Source organism: Capronia coronata, assembly GCF_000585585.1.
Source record: "Capronia coronata CBS 617.96 chromosome Unknown acBCG-supercont1.4, whole genome shotgun sequence".
In the NCBI taxonomy this organism is placed as follows: domain Eukaryota; kingdom Fungi; phylum Ascomycota; class Eurotiomycetes; order Chaetothyriales; family Herpotrichiellaceae; genus Capronia; species Capronia coronata.
The window spans coordinates 1,097,405-1,114,626 of NW_006912896.1; the positions used below are offsets into that span (position 1 = coordinate 1,097,405).

At 48.0% G+C, this 17,222-nt stretch overlaps 4 protein-coding genes across 4 annotated transcripts; 3 read left to right on the plus strand and 1 right to left on the minus strand.

Annotated features, from left to right (window-relative positions):
* Positions 1 to 578: 578 nt before the first annotated feature.
* Positions 579 to 1,137, plus strand: A1O1_04950 (uncharacterized protein; the record flags this gene model as incomplete). Its single annotated transcript, XM_007725839.1, has 2 exons — positions 579 to 925; positions 981 to 1,137. 2 exons carry the CDS (start codon positions 579 to 581, stop codon positions 1,135 to 1,137), a joined length of 504 nt encoding a protein of 167 aa, XP_007724029.1.
* A 2,450-nt stretch (positions 1,138 to 3,587) lies between these two features.
* A1O1_04951 (uncharacterized protein) lies at positions 3,588 to 6,195 on the minus strand (the record flags this gene model as incomplete). Its single annotated transcript, XM_007725840.1, has 7 exons — positions 3,588 to 4,226; positions 4,317 to 4,689; positions 4,755 to 4,924; positions 4,981 to 5,025; positions 5,092 to 5,461; positions 5,516 to 5,627; positions 5,733 to 6,195. 7 exons carry the CDS (start codon positions 6,193 to 6,195, stop codon positions 3,588 to 3,590), a joined length of 2,172 nt encoding a protein of 723 aa, XP_007724030.1.
* Positions 6,196 to 7,922: 1,727 nt separating this feature from the next.
* Positions 7,923 to 9,379, plus strand: A1O1_04952 (uncharacterized protein; the record flags this gene model as incomplete). The annotated part of the gene is made up of 3 exons (XM_007725841.1): positions 7,923 to 7,945; positions 7,998 to 8,341; positions 8,397 to 9,379. The coding sequence occupies 3 exons, from the start codon at positions 7,923 to 7,925 to the stop codon at positions 9,377 to 9,379; spliced, it is 1,350 nt and encodes a 449-aa protein (XP_007724031.1).
* A 1,061-nt stretch (positions 9,380 to 10,440) lies between these two features.
* A1O1_04953 (uncharacterized protein) lies at positions 10,441 to 11,008 on the plus strand. Its single transcript, XM_007725842.1, has 2 exons — positions 10,441 to 10,737; positions 10,792 to 11,008. The coding sequence occupies exons 1-2, from the start codon at positions 10,444 to 10,446 to the stop codon at positions 10,837 to 10,839; spliced, it is 342 nt and encodes a 113-aa protein (XP_007724032.1). The 5' UTR covers positions 10,441 to 10,443; the 3' UTR covers positions 10,840 to 11,008.
* Positions 11,009 to 17,222: the final 6,214 nt, after the last annotated feature.

The following is a 17,222-nucleotide window of genomic DNA, read 5'->3' on the forward strand; positions in this document are numbered from 1 at the left end:
GCAAAATGGCCCTTCGGCCCAATGATCAACGGCGGCTTCCCGTTCCCTGGCCTGGCTCGGTCTCCAGCTGAGACTATCATCCCACCCTGACTTAATGCTGCCGCTCGTGTCATGGAGGGCCACTCTCCGCTCTCTTTGGCCATCCACACCGGCGATTGCTGTCCTCCCTTCTGCCGGGCGGAAGGCCACGGACAGAGCCGACCCTGCCTCGCAATCTTCCTCACTTTGGTCCTACTTTCCTGCTCATCCTGCCTCCAGAGCGGGGTCGATGGCTCTTCATGACAACACGGAGTCCTTCTACTTGCCATCATATTGGTCAACCTCCTGGTAGGTGTGAGTTGGCAATTCTACCCCCCTGCGATGAGAGCAGGGGCCGGTGTGCCTATATAAACACGTTCATCTGTCCTCGAAGCCCTCCCTCCTCCATCTTCCTTTCTTATCACTCCTCTCCCAGAGCAGAAGACCCATTCCGTGACCTGTCCAAGTCCACTCATACCTTACGTGAGCCCTCAGTCATATCTTGACTTGTACTTGACCACTACCCCTTGACCCCTTTCTGATACTACCTACCTGCCAAGATGGCCACCTACACCTCTCGTCATCCTAGCAGCTATGCTCCTCACCAGAAGTCTTTGCCCATCATCGTTCCCAAGACTGCCACTTATAGCTACCCTTCTTCCAAAGTTGCCGCCTCCCCACCAGAGTTGCCCGACACCAGCACATCTTATGGTGGAAGTCGAATCTCTGCCGGCTCTTACTCGGCCAGATCCAGCAATTGTGACTATGCCCCGAGTTTGAGCAGCGGCGATTATGACTCCTACAATTCTCCTCCCGGAGTTGATGTCGTTGACATCCTCAGCGAGAGAATGAACAACGCTTTCGATCCCATTCGCATGGATCGCTCGCTGGCCCAACAGGCCCAGACGTGAGTACTTCATTGTCGCGTACGAAATACGAAACAATCTGCTGATTTGAAGCAGTTCCGGTCAGCTCAATGCCAAGGAGCGAGAATTGCAAGAATTACGAGCCCTCGCGCAAAGGCGATTGAAAACCGCGAGGGTGAACTTTGCGGAAGGCGTCGAAGCGGCCCGCGAAGCACGCAGAGACCTTGATTACACGTCCAAAAAGATCTCGTAAGTCCGCAAATGAGTGGCTGTCGAGCGGTTCTCGTTCAGAATGCTTACTTTTCCTGCGCCAGTTCGATGAAGGCCAAGGCCGAGAAAAAGCATCCTGAAGCCTACGCCAAAGCGAGTCGCAGTCGCCGTGCATGAAATGGGCATGGCTGCGATGCTGAAATAACGAAGTGATGATTTCCCTTGTTTTCCATTTCTGAGCGGATTCTTACGACCACATTTCTCCTTTTGGCGCATTTCGGAGCGGTTTGATCAGGGGTTGTTTTTCATGCCGCACGGCCATACTAGCCGGATCTTTGGATGACGTCTAACAGCAGCAAATCAGCTTCCATCCCTTGAAGACGAAATCATTCGTTCGGAGAGCGCAAACGCAGCCTTGGCGGCAGTCCGCCGGCGTCGTTGACGTGGCAGATTGATTTAGGTTCCGCTCCACCCCACGAATCGGGCCAAGTGACTTGCTGCTTTTGTTGGTGTCCGGGGAGCCAGGAGGATGGCGTGCATGACGCCGGCCCAAATGCTGACCCGGAGAATGCCAATGGTGCGCCGAATAACACTGCAGCGATCGACCGCACAACAGCCGGCGCCCGCCGTGCCACATGAGGCCCATGCAGGTACGCTTGCTGTTTTCGCTCGCTTGGTACCACCTCTTCCACCGTCTGATTGGGCGACAAAGCCATCTTCCCTGTGTTTTGGCAGCCCTTTCGGTCACAAGACCTGCAATCTGCAGGTGATGAAGCACGAAGGCTGCAGATGGTGTGGAGATTTTATTTTGGCGTCGTGGCTAAGCCAGATTTGGCTTTGGCTCGAGTTCGCTGGAGGGTGAAGGGGATGTGATGGGGGCTGCCCTGGAAACTGTGAAGAAACTAGCCCATGTTTCCTCGTGGCGGGTGATGGATGTTTGAGGCTGCCGTGGTGAAGCCTGAGCATTTCCCAGAAGAACTCATGCAGCCACGTGTTTCTGGGAGGGTCGGGTTTGACTGGGGTGGTCATGGCTGATATCTGTTGGCTCTGTGGCTGCTGCTGCTGCTGTTGCTGTGGCTGTTCTCCCCCCTTGTATTTGTATCCATTCTGACCAGGTATTTTTGGCCCTGGAGATCTCTTTTCAGTCACAAATTGCGGATTGTCCAGTTCAAAATCCGGCCGACTTGGCACTTAATCTGCCCCTAGCAGTAAGTAGTGTATTGCCTTGGGTCGATAGGGATTCTGCTTCCCAAGCTGGTTAATAGGGGGCACGATTGGGAGTAGGAACAGATGTTTCCACTACCTAGACTCACCCAAGGCACCCGGGGTACCTAGTAGGTCCGGGCTATCCTAGCAGCGGTACGGGTGCCTGTAGGATACCTAAATAAGGTACATGACCTTTGCTCTAAGCTGGTCGGTAGGTGGAGTCCTTGGGTATGAGATGTTTATGCCCACAGTACTGACAACGGTGGGGGTTTCTAGGGCTTCGGGTTAGAGCCCATTGATCCCAAGAGTCTTCACGGGAGCCCAGCTTTATGCCCACCCCCTTTTTACTTGAAGCAATCGAGGTGCGTCCCTTGGTAGATGTATAAGCTGTTGACCGTTGGCTGTTGGTTGTAGACTTAGTAATAGGCACAGAGCTTACAGGTAATTGACCAAGAAAGAAAGTAGGTAAGTAAGTATATACCTTAAGTTTGTTTGTGAATCTGATCAGGTATAAATAGATGAATAGATGAATAGATAGATACTAGTAGACAGACAGACAGATTGATAGAGAGAAAGGTCAGCGGTTCACGTTACAACCCTGAGTCTCATTCTCCTCCCAAACTCGAAGGATATACTAACTAGTACTAGTAGATAGACTCTGTATAGAGGTACCTTAGGTAGGTACCAAACATTGTCGTCCTTGTAGTATTTATTCACTACCTACCTACCTTAGGTACTGAAGTAACAGGAACAGAAACAGAAAGAAGAGACAGTACAAACACCTTACAGAACAGAAAGAAGGAGACAGTCCAAGTACCTACCTTATAGAACAGAAAGAAAGGGAAATCATATTATCTATTGTATTCGACTGGACGTACTTTCACGTACCGTTGACTAAGGTAGGTACTACTAAGGTACTACTAAGGTACTACTTAGTACCTTCCTTACCTATACGACAACCAGTTCTTAGGTATTATAGAGTTGAAAAGGTAGGTAGGTATTTGACAGCCAGACTACCTCCATAAGGTATACTACTAGAGCACGTCGTCTTAGAATCCGTTTGGGACAGCAGCATGCCGCTTTACTTGTACTTAAGTTGGATGTCATATGAACTGCTCCACTTCAGCTCAGCCTTGCTCAGCCTGCTCAGCCTGTTCACACACTCTTCATTCTTCTACTATGTAGTCATCTACTACGTAGTATACCCAGTCCCGTGTCTAGGGCTCCACAGTCATTGGATGCTCATGTCATGCTTAAGAAGTATCTCTATTTGAGGATGTGGAAAGTTCACACGACTATCTGCGAGGATACTTGTGGTACTAGTATGGGTTTGGGGGGGGGCCTTGGAAAGGTCTCGGCAGAAGCTCTCCACTTTTTCTCGAGTGTCTTCGGGTCACGGCCCTCAAACAGTTGAGAGACCTGGATCCCATGATGGCCACTGCCTATCTTCTGCATCTTCTGAAAGACAGCCATCATCTGGGCCTTGCGCGTGAACTCCTTGACAGCCGCTTGATCCTCGTTGAAGACGCGCAGCATCAGAAGCGACAACGATGCAATGCCCGCCGCCAGTGCCGTGGCCACAGACGACCCGGTCACGGTGCCCCTCGTGAACTTTTGCATGTAGACGGGTCCGTCGGCGGATATGTCCTCTCCGGGAACGAGGATGTCGACGCCCTCCTGTGACGCCGGCCTGACATGGCCGTAGCGATCGGTGGCCGCCACGGAGAAGGTCTCCATGTATGCTGCAGGGAAGATCTTGCCCGGGTCGACTCCCTCGTCGGCTGTGGAGGAGAAGATCAAGATTGGGGACTCAGCGTGGTCACCCGCTGCGAGTTTGATGGCTTTTTCGAGCTCTGGGTGGTTGGTCCTGGTGGTCCAACTGAGTGACAGCACGTCGACTTTCTGTTCTATGGCCCACTTGACTGCCTGTATAACAGAAAATGTGAGTATAGGGGAAGAGGTACGTAGTGATCACAAATAGGCGTCGGAGAGGGAAGTAGCATGGCCGGTGCCTACCTGAGCAGCCCTTTCGGGAAGGATATCCTTGCGACCGGTCCCGACTCGGGCAATGTACAAGCGACAGAAAGGATTCGCAGACGTGATGAGAGATGCCATCTGTGTTCCGTGAGGGTCTGCAACCATCCACCACGGTAGGATCCTATTGTCGCCATCCGAGTTGGCCGTGACAAATGAAACGCCCTTTTCAATGTGTTGTTTCAGCGTGGATCGAATCTTGTCGGCGCCGTTGTCCAGAACGGCGATCCGGACGGGCCGGTCATGGAATCTGCGGGCGTATGCCGACCAGTCCTTCTCGTCCTTGTGTTTGATCTCGTCTTTGAGGCTGAAAAGGTAGCGCTGGCACTCGGCCAAGTTCTGGAAGAGCTGAAGTCTGTCGGTTCGTGTTAAACCAAGTAAAAAATCCTCGAAAGCTGACAAAAGAAATGAGAACCGTACTGTGGTATTACTGTTTGTTCGTCATCCGAGATCTGAAGCACTGGAAAGTCCCACTTCGCATTGGCGATAATTTTATAGTTGAATTTCACTCCTGTCTCGATGAACTTCTGAGCCAGTTTCTCCTTGAGATGGTTTGCGCGCTTCTCATGGACCTCCTTGGATCGCTTGTCCTATAATTTCGCGCAGTGTTAGCCGATGGACTTCAATGACCAATTCAGGCGCTTACACTGGAAGGCTCGAGTTCCACAATGTTGATCTTGACGCTCCGCAACTAGATGAACCGGACGGTACTGTCAGCCCAAGTTTACTGTCTGGGAGGAATTGGGTCCAGGCATACACCTTCCTCTTCTCCCAAGTTTTTCAGACCTTCTTCACTAGCCCAGTGGTATAACACACTCCAGTTTCCACTAGAATAGAGTGTAATTTCTTTGATCTTGTCACGAAACTGCGGCTGAGGGTCGCACTCTGAGTCAAGCGCCGTGATATTGTTGCCGCTGCCGCCCAATTCACCCCTGGGCGCGGTGAGCATGTCAAGGCTCACGTCGAGCTTACGCCAATCGAACTTCTCAATTTCAAACTGATCAATGATGGCTTCTTTGATAAGTTCCTCGCTCGGGGGATGTGTTGCACTGTCGGGTATTTTCAGGTCATTGATGATATTGACCTTTTTCTCGTTCTTGAGCCAAGCGAAAAATTCTCGTGTTCCGCTATGTCAAGGTTTCGGGAATGTGTTGAAGTCTGGCAGTGTCAGATAGAATAACGTCTCTCGAAACTTGAAGTCGCTCTCGGGAGCATCTCTGAGTTTCTTGATGAACCTTGTGAAGTCGTGCGACGATCGATTGAAATCAGACATGTCGAGACAGAGCTCGTACTCTAGAAAACACAAACATCAGGTTACTCTCACTCTTCATCCCGTTCAAGACACGGGGAAAACGTCCTACCAGAGGCTCTCGCCGACGCTGGAGAGTAGACACTTACCTTGACTTCCATACAATGCTTTTCCAATTTTGGCTATGTCCTTTATCTCCGTCATGATGATTGTTCGAAGTCGTTCAAGAAGTTTTCTGTCCTTGCTCCTGGGGTCTTTTCCGGCCTTACGCTCGCGAACTTGGTATAATGACTCTCCGTCGCTGTTAATGGCTGTCATCAGTTCAGTAATATACTGGGCCTTAGACTTGAATCTCTCGGTCGGTGACTTCCATTGCGAGATCATGGTCTCCATTATCTCCGCTGGGTCGAACCCTTCCTTCTCGGGTTCATTGTTGTTCCTCGCGGTGAGAGGCCCACGCTGTTTGGAGGTATTGGGGCCAATCCCGGGACCTGAATCAACCCTGGCTGGGGGGTGAGTTGGGGCTGGATTCTTGAGGTACGACGTGTTGGCCGTCGCCGACTCTTTTGCTGACCTAGGAGCAGCATTTCGAGCTGTCGGCTGCTTTTCCATGAGCGAGTGTAGCGGAGTGTATCTGGCAGCATTGTCGGACTGCTTCACGATCGTGTCGAGGTTGCATTTTGTAACCAGTTTCTTGGTGCATAGCAGTCTTTTTTCGATTGCAGCGTGGAGGCAATTGTCGCGTTCGAGGTTTTCTTGTGATAAAGCATGTTCAAGCTCCTTTTTGGAAAACTCAAGGATGCAGTTGAGGAATGCAAGACGTTCTTTTTCAATGGCGATATGCAGAGCGGATCGTGCCTCACGACCCACGCCTTTCTTTTCCAGTATTCTGGTATCCAGCGACGACAAATCGCCTTGCCTTAGCACCCATTTGGGATCGTGTCCTGCCGCTTTACTCAGAACTCATGTGACCTGGCTCAACTTCGGGTTCAGCCTTAGCGTGAGCTGCTCAGCCTACTCAGCCTACTTAGCCCGCTACTCAGTCTTCTCTTCCTTGTCATCACCGTTCCTCGGTCCTGTTTCTGGACCCCAGCGCAACTGGGTACTCCCGCTATACTTGGTGGTATCTCTTTGAAGACATGGAAACTTTACACGATTCTTCACGGAGGCATAGTTTCGGGCGCAAGGTTCGAAACTGGGACACCTTGCACGGATGGAAATTACAGTCTCTCGCAGCCTGTGCTCTTTGGAACCAGATGCATTGCGCTTCTTGTCCTGTCTTTACGTAGGTACCTCTTACTCCTGAGGTGAATGCGACTCTTCTACATGTTGCATCCTCTCCATCAAGATTTACTTCTTGCCTTGGTCGTGCCTTCTGACGCAAGCCCTCTACTCTGTCCCTCCATTCTCTTCCTATCTCGCTAACCCACGAAGTCTGCTCTATTCTTTCTTTTATTCTGTTGTTCTATCTGCTACGATTTCGTCTCGACGGTGAGTTCGGAACCTACGCAATGGGCAAGAAGCGAACCCCCAGCGGGACTCTTCGAAAAGCCAAAGAGAAGGGTGCTGGGCGAGACACCGGTATTGTTGATGGTAGATTGAGCTTTAGGAAACTTGAACCGGGAACGGAGAAGAACTACAAGAGGCAATTAGATCTCTGGCATAGGTACGTGAATTCCATCTTGTGCTTGGAATATTTCATTAAGAAGGCTCAATAGCTTCGTTCAAGAGAACCCTGGAGCATCTCCATACGACCTATACTCGCTGCAAAAGTTTGTGAGGGAAATGGCGTACGCAATTGACGGCGCAGAAGGTATTGAGAAAGGCTGTACTGAGACCGTACGCAAGTATTGGAACTGTTTCACGGCTTCATGGCGCCGAGCCAATCCCGAGAGTCCTGAAATATCCCGTGCCACTACCAGATCAATCACAAATGTATTGTTGCTCTCTTAAAGTGATGCTTGAATACAGCGTCTAACATATGTGTAGTTCATTAAGGGCCCTTTAGCCGCAGAAATCGGATTGGCCAAGGCGAAACGGCCACGGAGATTTGCAACTAAAAATCACTTGCTTCACTTTGCCAGACAACTTTGGATGACGGACTGGTTCGAATATAAATCGCCTGCGACGAGATTGGACGATTGGTTATTACATTTATCCAATACATTTTCCTCCTCACGAATTGGCGAATACATTGAATCCAACTGCCGGCGTACCTATAGCTATTAGGATAACGTCGTGTGCTAATCTTCGCTAATCAGGATATCACCTTTGGTGCATTTATCAACGAGTATGGAAATCCAGAATTCGCCGTTCAGCTTACTCGTGACGCCAAAAATATGGCAGACACGCCTGAGAAAAGGTAGGCTGGACACCATGCACGACGTTGATGAGGTACGCTAATTTTGTTATAGACCACAACATGCCCTATACGAAGGTGCAGTCCCCGTGATCCTCTGCTTTAATCCAATGCTTCCGTTCCTTGCTCGTCTCCTGGTCCATGGAGCGTTCAGGGACTACGACACGATCGAAGAGCTTTTTGGTATTATACCACCCGACGACGAGATGTTGCAATTACATTGGAAAGACGAAGTACTAGACACTCCATTTTTCAAGGCTCAATCTTCCAAAAGCTCTACAGACAGGATCGAAACTGCGGACGCATTTAGCAAGAGAAATCGGGCTCTGGGGCTTCGCGCTGGTCACTCCAAACCACCTACTGGCCATGACTTCAGAGCTGAAGGTCTTTACTGGATTGGTATGTTTCCAACGTTTCATTTCCATTCCAATTGCTAACGGGACTGTCCGTACAGACAAGTTCTACTCTGAGGCGACGCGTATGGTCCATGCTGGTCACATGGATTCGAATACCCTTCGTCGCCACTACATGCCTACCAACGGTGCGGATGGACAAGGTACCTACCTGGGTGGCAAAGGGCGAACTATCGTTGCGGACCTATTTCGGGGTCTTACATTACCTCGTAATCCGAATTTATCGCAATGCCTCCCTGCGGAGAAGCAGTGGGAGTTAGAAAACACGCCTCAATACCTTGCATTGAGTGAAGAGATCACGAATTTAGAGGGAAAGACAGACACCAAGTCTGTCAATCGTCGGCGGAGACTGTACAGCGAAAGGCGTACACTGACGGATAAAGAGCTACGTGATTGGCAAAAACGACAACCGAACAGGCCAAACGACCCGGCCGGCTACTATCGAGCGATCTTCAATCGAGTCAGTTTTCTGATGCCCGAGAGAAAAAGCCTCAGTGAGAATCTTTTTGAAATTGACACCTTACGAAGTCCAATGGGTCTCTCCACCCTACGTGCAATGATGACCCTGTATCGCCAGCAGTCTGAAGTCGAATATCGGCCTGGTTTGGAACCAGATAAGTGCTGTTGCTCCAAGGTATACGAGAACGAGATTGAGGAGAATCGACCAGCCTTCTATGACTGGATGCATATTTACGCATGTTATAAGAGAAGCTGCGAGAGCGTTTATGGCTCGGTCGAACTATGTTTTCTGTGCAATGAGTGGGTCTTCGGAGAAATCAGCTGGGAAAAACATTGTCACCAGCATCTAGCCCGGATTCAAGACCTACCGACGTTCTGCGACCCTCTTATATATGGCAGGGTCCTTGCCACCGCTGGGTATTGTCCCTTTTGCCTGACCGATGAGAGACTGCCAGCATCCGTACGCTTGAAGCAGTTCCTCAATCGTGGTAAATGGCTGACCCACATCCACAAGCACATCTCTTCTCTTGACGTGAAGGAACCGCTGAAATGTGCACACCCGTAGCCTTACTGTGCGACGCTATTCGATTCAGTTATGCAATTACAGTTCCACCTCCAAGACGCTCACGGCATCCCTTTCATGAAAGGGACGATAAGGTTGAAGAGAAAGCGAGACGAAAGCGATGATGAACTTTGGCATTAGTATCGTGTTTGAGCCGTCTGCAGTGACATCCTCAAAGCACGTTTGCGGGTTCAACAAGCGGAAATTCTTGTCGAGGATATTGATCCGCTTTCTCATATACTTGATTGCAACTCGCGCCACTTCTGATGGGTCTGAACGATCAATTAGAAGACTGTGCGCCACCCTTTCCATTCCTCGTTCCAAGATCCTGAACTCTATCCTCACCCTTTCATGGCTTGTGTTCTCCTTGGAAGGATCATAGTTCTGAGTTCTAATATTACTCGCCGAGGGAGTAATAGTTTTATTAGTTAGACTCGAGGAGACTTGTTGTTCGTCCTGTATAGTAGGACTTAGAGTTCGATGCGAAGTCTTATCGTTTTCTAGATCTTTCAATATTTCCAGCTCAAATTGAGTATTTCGTTTCTGGTTCTTCCTTTCAGTGGTAGAAGAGTGGATAATAATAGGCGCTTGACTTATCTGTTCTATAAGGTTGGCCTTCGTTGTATCTGATATCGAATTCTTGCTTTCTTTCGATTGTCTAGCAATGTTCATAGCTTGCTCGGCGACCAGTCTCTCTTGCGCGGCCAGTCTTTCTTGCTCGGTCAAACTTTCCATGTTATACTCCACACTGGTGCTACTGCAATCGGGCCAGGTTAGAGTGGGATGGAACCCTGAATCAGTCCCCCTTACGCCTTAATATTAATGACATCGAATATTAAGGATTTAAATAGGGTTCAGTATGTGCAAAGACGTAAAACTATGACTTTCTTTGTTTACCTAGAAATACTGGCTGTCTTTAAGGCGATCGACATCCAGACTTAGATTTGCACTGACTCTCAGAGCCATGGGAGAACCAGTAGGGCGAATTCCCTCACACTCCAGCAGTTGACTTGCTGACATAATGACAGCATACCCTGTATCAAGCCTCCAGCTTGACTACCCCTTATATGCTCATGACGCTGCAAGCCAACGAAGCGCCGTGTAGAGATAACATATTGGCAGCATCGTTTTCTTGGCTTATCCTTGCTGGATACGTTGTGTTTCCGGGCACTTTCACGTCTATGGGGAGATCCACCAGTCTAGATGGCAGCAAGGGTGGCAAAGTGGTCAAAGATGCCATAAGGAATGTTCCGCTTGCGCCATTTGCCATCTTCTGCTACGTCATTGGCATGTATGGAACCTTTCAATTTTGGAGAGCGTGGCGAAAGAAACTATGTTTGGCTTCTTTCCCACGTATTTCTGTGAGTAATGCATAATTCTATTCTTCGAAATGGCCGCTGAGTGCAATGACGAAGCCCTGGTCTTCTCAATTCTATGGCAGGCTGGATAAACATCCTTGTTAGCATTTACACTTCTCACGAGGGATACTGGTCAGCTCAAGCAATTCTTGCTCTCGTTTCTATCAGCATCTACATGACTAGTATGCTTTCAATGACAATACTGTGCAATTGGCGTCTGGAAAAAATCAAGACGCCTCACGATACAGAGTTAGCGAGGCGAGACCGGGAGCACTCTTGATCATGGAAAAGAGGAGACTAGTAGTCAGACGCGTGACAGAGCTAGCTATTTCTTTCGGAGGGGTTTAAACTGAATGTTGTCGAGTGCAGAACTAACAAGTAAACCTGAACTTACTACGTATATTTATCTTCTTTAATATCATACCATTGATTGTGTCGTCATATTGTATAGACGCGTCACGAAATACTCAGCATGGTACCTTCTGATAGCCTACGAGGCAGGCAACCAGACTGTACCCGTTTTAGTCTTGAGTTAAGAAGCGACGTCTCTGTAGATCATTTCAATAATAACAACTTAAAGGAAGAAGGACAAGAGCCTACCCGCAGCAGTTTCTCTTGGAACCAGGTTGTTGCCGCGAGCAGTTCCTTCCTAGAAGCAGGTGGTTCCCAGGAGTAGATCCCTCCCAGGATGAGTCCCTCCTAGGAGCAGGTGGTTCCCAGGAGTGAATCCCTCCCAGGATGAGTCCCTCCTAGGAGTAGGTGGTTCCCAGGAACAGGACGCAACGGAGTCGGTATTCACAAGAATGAGTTATTTGCAAAGATAAGCGATAGACTGACTAGTATCAAGGAGAAGAATAAGTATGGCTTTAGCGTACGCTTTAAGTCATTCCCAACGTGGTTGTCTACATATTCTCTCAAGGAAAACCTACCAGAGATGCCTGCTAAATACTAATACTTTTGTGACGGCCGTTTTCTCGAAATATTTGCTACCTAGTAAGTAGTTCATTCATCATAGTAGTTGTCCGCAATAAGAGATACTAGTACTTTCCTCCGATAAGCATCGCTACTAGATAGATAGGGAGTACCGCGTGAAGAGAAAGTTCGTAGTATCAGAGCGTCAAGGTATTTAAAAGTACCTAGGCACCCTAGTACCTTAACGGCTAGAAACTTCTTAAGGGATTACTAGTGGCAGCGACACTTCGATGACTTTCCTGAAGGAGCCTCGTTGATTTAGGCGTCAGGGTATAATGCTTGTGAATTGAAATCTATATTATCGACCCACGCATTGGAATATCATCTTTGACTTGAGATCTTCCAGAACAGGTATAGCACTGTTCAGTCCCTCAAGGCAATACCTGGCGCGGCCAGTAAGACAAATTGCTAAGTCCGAGTATTCCTGAACCCGATACTTTATATTGTCTACTACATTATTAGAGCCTCTTGAAAAATCATGCCTCTCCTTGCGGTAGCTCTATTCTCTGTTTTAGGGTCGAAACGTGCTCGCGACTCCAGCAAGATTTTGGAATGCCACCATGCCTGAGCCAACCTTACTTCCGCTGGAAAATGGTACATTCCCGAATCCCAATGCTGAGATCCGAATTCAGATCGGAGGCCTCATTGGAACTGCTACCATCACTCTGAATTACGTTGGAGCCTCAAGCACCGTCGCGGTTACGTCTTCTTCATCTTTGCCCACCGCAAACGCGATTGGGTTTTGGCCCAACACAACAGGACTCTACTTATCTCTTCACGATCCTTTGTGCTATTTTTGGGGTGCTATGTTAGATTGGCGTGCTATATTAGGAAGGCACCAACTAGAAGCAGTTTATAGGGGCAGGTTTTGGGAAGTATATAATCACCGGACTAAAGTAAAGCCCGATAGTGATTGTAAATTAATGTCTTTTTCATTTCTTTTTCACCGTCAATGGCAGGAGCCTTCTCTATTTAGTTACATACTTGAAAGACTGCTGCAACCAGCATGAGAATAACGGTCTTGGGTTCGACCCCTAGTCACTGGAAATTCTGTTCTTCTACCGTCACGGTTCGACCAATCAGAGCGCTGGTGGCCTGCACCACTCGCGGCTGCCGCACCTACTACTACGCACGAGGCTGCGCTTTCCCGCACAAGGCTGTGGGCCTGCAGATATCTGTGCATCGAGCGCACCAACACCTTCATAGATTCCTCGTACTAGAATTCATATCACAATTGCATCCCTACCAGTTGATTAGATCCTGTAGGAGCTGCGCCGCGATATCTGCGTACCCCCATATCACCTGGCTACAAGAAGTCTGATAGCCTTTGTCAATGAAGATTGCGATGACCAAACTGCGCATGAGCATGAAGTTCCCCAGTAGAATGACAACCTGGGAAGCAAGCCCGAATATGTACTATGTCGCGTGAGATACCGAAGAAGGTGACAAGAAATGTGCACACGAAGACAACAACGATCGAACAGAGATTCGAGGGAGCTAGTTGCTGATTATTTGCTCGACACCAATGTGACAAAGGTAGGTTTTGACGAAAAAAGGTTTTCTATTTCGTAATGAAGCCAGAATTAGTCCACACCAACGGCGACACATGAATTATGTGAGGTCTGAGCTTCAAATATACCTACTTGGTCTGTGTAACTGCCAGTGTCAGTGTATTAAGACCGATTGTAATCAGTCGCGATGGTGAAGCTCAGACTTGGAACCAGACTTCTCATGGAGGCTTGTCCTACGGCACGAATATCTATGACTCTCGTTTATGTAGTACTGCCCTCGATGGGGAACTTGTCATCTTGTCTTCAGCCCCTACATTCCAAATGGGCATACGAATATCGAGGTGCATGTGCTTGGTGTAAACCGTAGATCTACGGGTGACACTGATGATGCCGAAAGAACTCAATATACGACAGGATCATCTGGGATGATCCACGGAGTTGGCCCCAAAACGGACAAAGCCTTGATTACCACCAAGTGGTAATACGATCTGGTTTGGAGCCTATAATCCCAAACCGGAACGACGACGATACCAATTTGGGATAGTCATGTAAATGCTCCAATATAGTACTATATTAATGGGACTCTGTGAAAGTATTTTACGGTGGCTGCTTAATTTCTTCCTGGATATGTAACCGGGTTCGCTATAAGATAGATTTCAAAACACCGACAACTATCAAAAAAAGTCGAGCAATTGTCGAAGGAGAACCCCTAAAGAAGCTCAGCTATACTTGCTGAAATATCAATCATCGAAGCATCTATCATACCATCGCCAGATCTCACGGACAAGGGGGAAATAGAAAATTTCGGCTATCATATTGTCCGCACGATTTTAAAGAGCTACTACTACCTAGTAATAGTAATCAAGGGGGTCGGCAGACTCCGGGCTGGAAGGGAGCTCATAGCGAGCAAGGTTCAGCATTTTGTTCTCATGTAGTTCGCATTGAGGTAGGTTCGGGCACCTGTCGTCCTACATCTGAGGATTGTGGATATTCCGGGCTTGATTTTCGCTGCGAATTATAAGTAGGCCAACGATGCTATGCAAAACATCCACGATATCGTCGATGGCTCAATCTCCAACCGCCGGACCATCATTCTCGCTATGGTCCAAGCTGCAAAGGATAGGTACCTACTGGTATCGCCAACCAAAATATCACGCAAAAGACTTGCTCGTACGACAAGGACGGAGAAACTGTTGGAATTATCATGAAACCACTGCATTCTTGATAAATGAAGGATCAGATCAAAGATTGCGTTGCTGGCATCAAACAAGTATATACGTACAGCGAGTTTGAAGTTAGAGCTTTCCTTGGTTGAACCCCCGACGCCAGAAGGGCCGGCGAAAGGAATCACGCCTGAGCAGAGACAACAGGACGAGATCCAGTAGGTGTTTCAACACCCTTTCAAGGAAGGAACAATCTCTTGAGTCTTAGTGACTGGGGTCCATTGCGCTCGATCGGCATGTTGAGAAAGAGTGGCCCAGAGTTCGCAACGCATGTCCGCAAACTTATTGCTTCACAAAGACTGAGGCCGATTTGACGACAATCGGCTGATGTTTTGACACGTTTGGCTATGGTGTTCCACTAGCTTTTGACTTCAGCATTGAATGGCACCTATGGAGACATTGACTTATCTTTGCTCAAAATCGAGGGAAACACCATGTTTCGACGCTTCCGTGCCACGATTCAGAAATTGAACACAGAGTTCGCCGATACCATGAGAGATCGAACCTTGGGGACGTACTTCTATGTCCTCCTGGCGGAGTTGTTTATTGAACACTCTTCTCGATGGATGAATAATGTACTATATGTTACTGTATCGCAAAGGACAACGTGCAAATGATTGGGACGGTCGTCCGTGACTCCGTGGAGGCTGGCCATGTAGCACATTAGCCTGGACGCAAACATCGCGGATGAGATTGTAGACCTGGTCAGAACATATCTGCAAAAGAAAGAGGAACTACTTAACATTAGTTGTGGCAAGAAGGGCAATATCAACCCATCACATACAACCACTACAGTACTTCACGGATAATATCCAGAAAGACTCGAGAGCTGATACTAGAGACGCTCTGAGACAAGCTGTGGTCAGACCAAAGAGCCAGACTAGCACGAGAAAGCGCATATCTGCAACCTTCACATGACATGATGTACTAGTATTGTTTACATCGGGTCTCTAGTAACAAGCCAAGGTTAAAATAACCGAACAGGCATGTGTCGAAACATTGTCGGCACTACCAGTCCGTTACAAGGTATGGCTTGCTCGACTTATCAGAAGAAAGGGAACTGACTTTATTAGGGCGTCTTCAAAGCTAAGTTCCGTCGACAAATCCTGTAAGCAGGTTATCGAAGGTCTCATTGTAGTACTCGTACGCTACCACTAACAACAAAGATTCATCTGATATGGTACTATCAATTCTGTACTGATCTCAAGGGACATTTCCAACTCCACTGCTCAAATCCTGGACCAGGTTGACAACCATCTCCTTGAGTTCTTTATTCCAGCTTTCCAATTTCCTTACATTAATCTCAATCTCCCCACAAAGTCTGCTTTATTGTTAGTACCCAGACATTAACAACGGAGGTTGAATTTATGCTACCGTTCTCTTTCTTTTCTCGCCTGCGAGTATACTGTCAGCGTACCATAAAATTTATTTCTCTTGTACCACTAACTCAATTTGCAAAGTTTGAAGCGTCTTCTCAAGTGACTCTATCCTTCCTTGGAGTTTCAAAACCGTCTGTTCTAGTTTGCCTTCCTGGCTCGAGTCTTGCACCGTTTCGTAGTCGTCTGCCACAGGATTTGAGTCATGGACCAGATCTTCAGTCGTATCTAACGAATAACTGATAGATTGATCATTGAAGTCTGTCCAATCGAGAGTTGGTAGTGGCGGTGTTACTAGCAGGTCCTCTGTGGCATCTGGCAACCAATTATAGTCACCGAAATCGTCGGAAACAAAAACGATACGGACAGTTATCGCCAAATGTAAGGTCCGGCTCCGGGAATTGGAAGAGATCTTGATGGGTATGAAACTCTCCTGTGGAACACGGATCTTATTTCGACATGGTTATGAGAGTGACTGCTGTATTGTTGAGACCGCTCAATGTAGTAGGTATAAGTTTATGTATATCATGAACCTATAGGTGGTAGTATAAACAGAGATACATAGTTCTTGTGGCTTAGATCTGTGACCATCATCGTTTCAAGGGCAGGATTCTAGGCCTCTTCAAACTTCACCGTATGGTATTTTGGAAGAAGTCTTCTTTTGGCAGTAAGTGACAGTTCTCGGCACTCCATCTGTTCCTCATTTGGTACCTTCAGTTAACTTTCTGGGCCAGTCTCTGGCCCAGAATCAAATCAGGTAGCTATGGGTCCTGAAAACCGTTCTGATAATAGCAGTAGTTGCTTTGGATCTGTTGCTTCGGATGAGAAGATCCCTGCTTTCAATCTTGTCGCCCCCAGTGAGAATATCTGTGGTCATTTACCTATGGGTCTCAAAGTAAAGTCTGGGATACCGAGCGCTCAGACATCACAGCCAGGGGCCCCCCTATATAATGTCCGCTCTATTCTCGAACATAAGCACATCAACATAAACCAAAATACTGAGAAGGATTCTCGACGCAACTTCCTCCAGAGCCAATTCCCTTCTTTCTCGTGATGACTTCTCAGGAGCTTAGTCAAGCAAGTGAGCAACTGCGTTCCACGCCAGTAAGTGGCACGATCACTATTTCAGGATATTGGCTAACTGAATTTAGGCGCGCTTCCCAAATTTAGGCTTCCACCACTATGGTCCCCTAACGGTTGTATGACGGATTTATTTGATAAGGTATTTAGTATTAAGTGCAGTATAGATTGTATTGCGGCAACATTCCTTACCGATCCAGGTGGGAAGGGAGTTGAGTAAGCATCTGCACCACCTTCTTGTAGCCACGCCCTGATGCCGCGTATAGTGCGTTGCTATAGTGGCCTCCTTGTATATTGACATCGGCACCCTTGTCGAGTAGTATCTG

Excerpts from the sequence above, each read along its gene's own strand:
- A1O1_04953 (XM_007725842.1), top strand. The coding sequence starts at position 10,444 with ATGCTCATGACGCTGCAAGCCAACGAAGCGCCGTGTAGAGATAACATA. Across the intron at positions 10,738-10,791 it reads CTTCTTTCCCACGTATTTCT|CCCTGGTCTTCTCAATTCTA; the intron begins GTGAGTAATGCA and ends GCAATGACGAAG.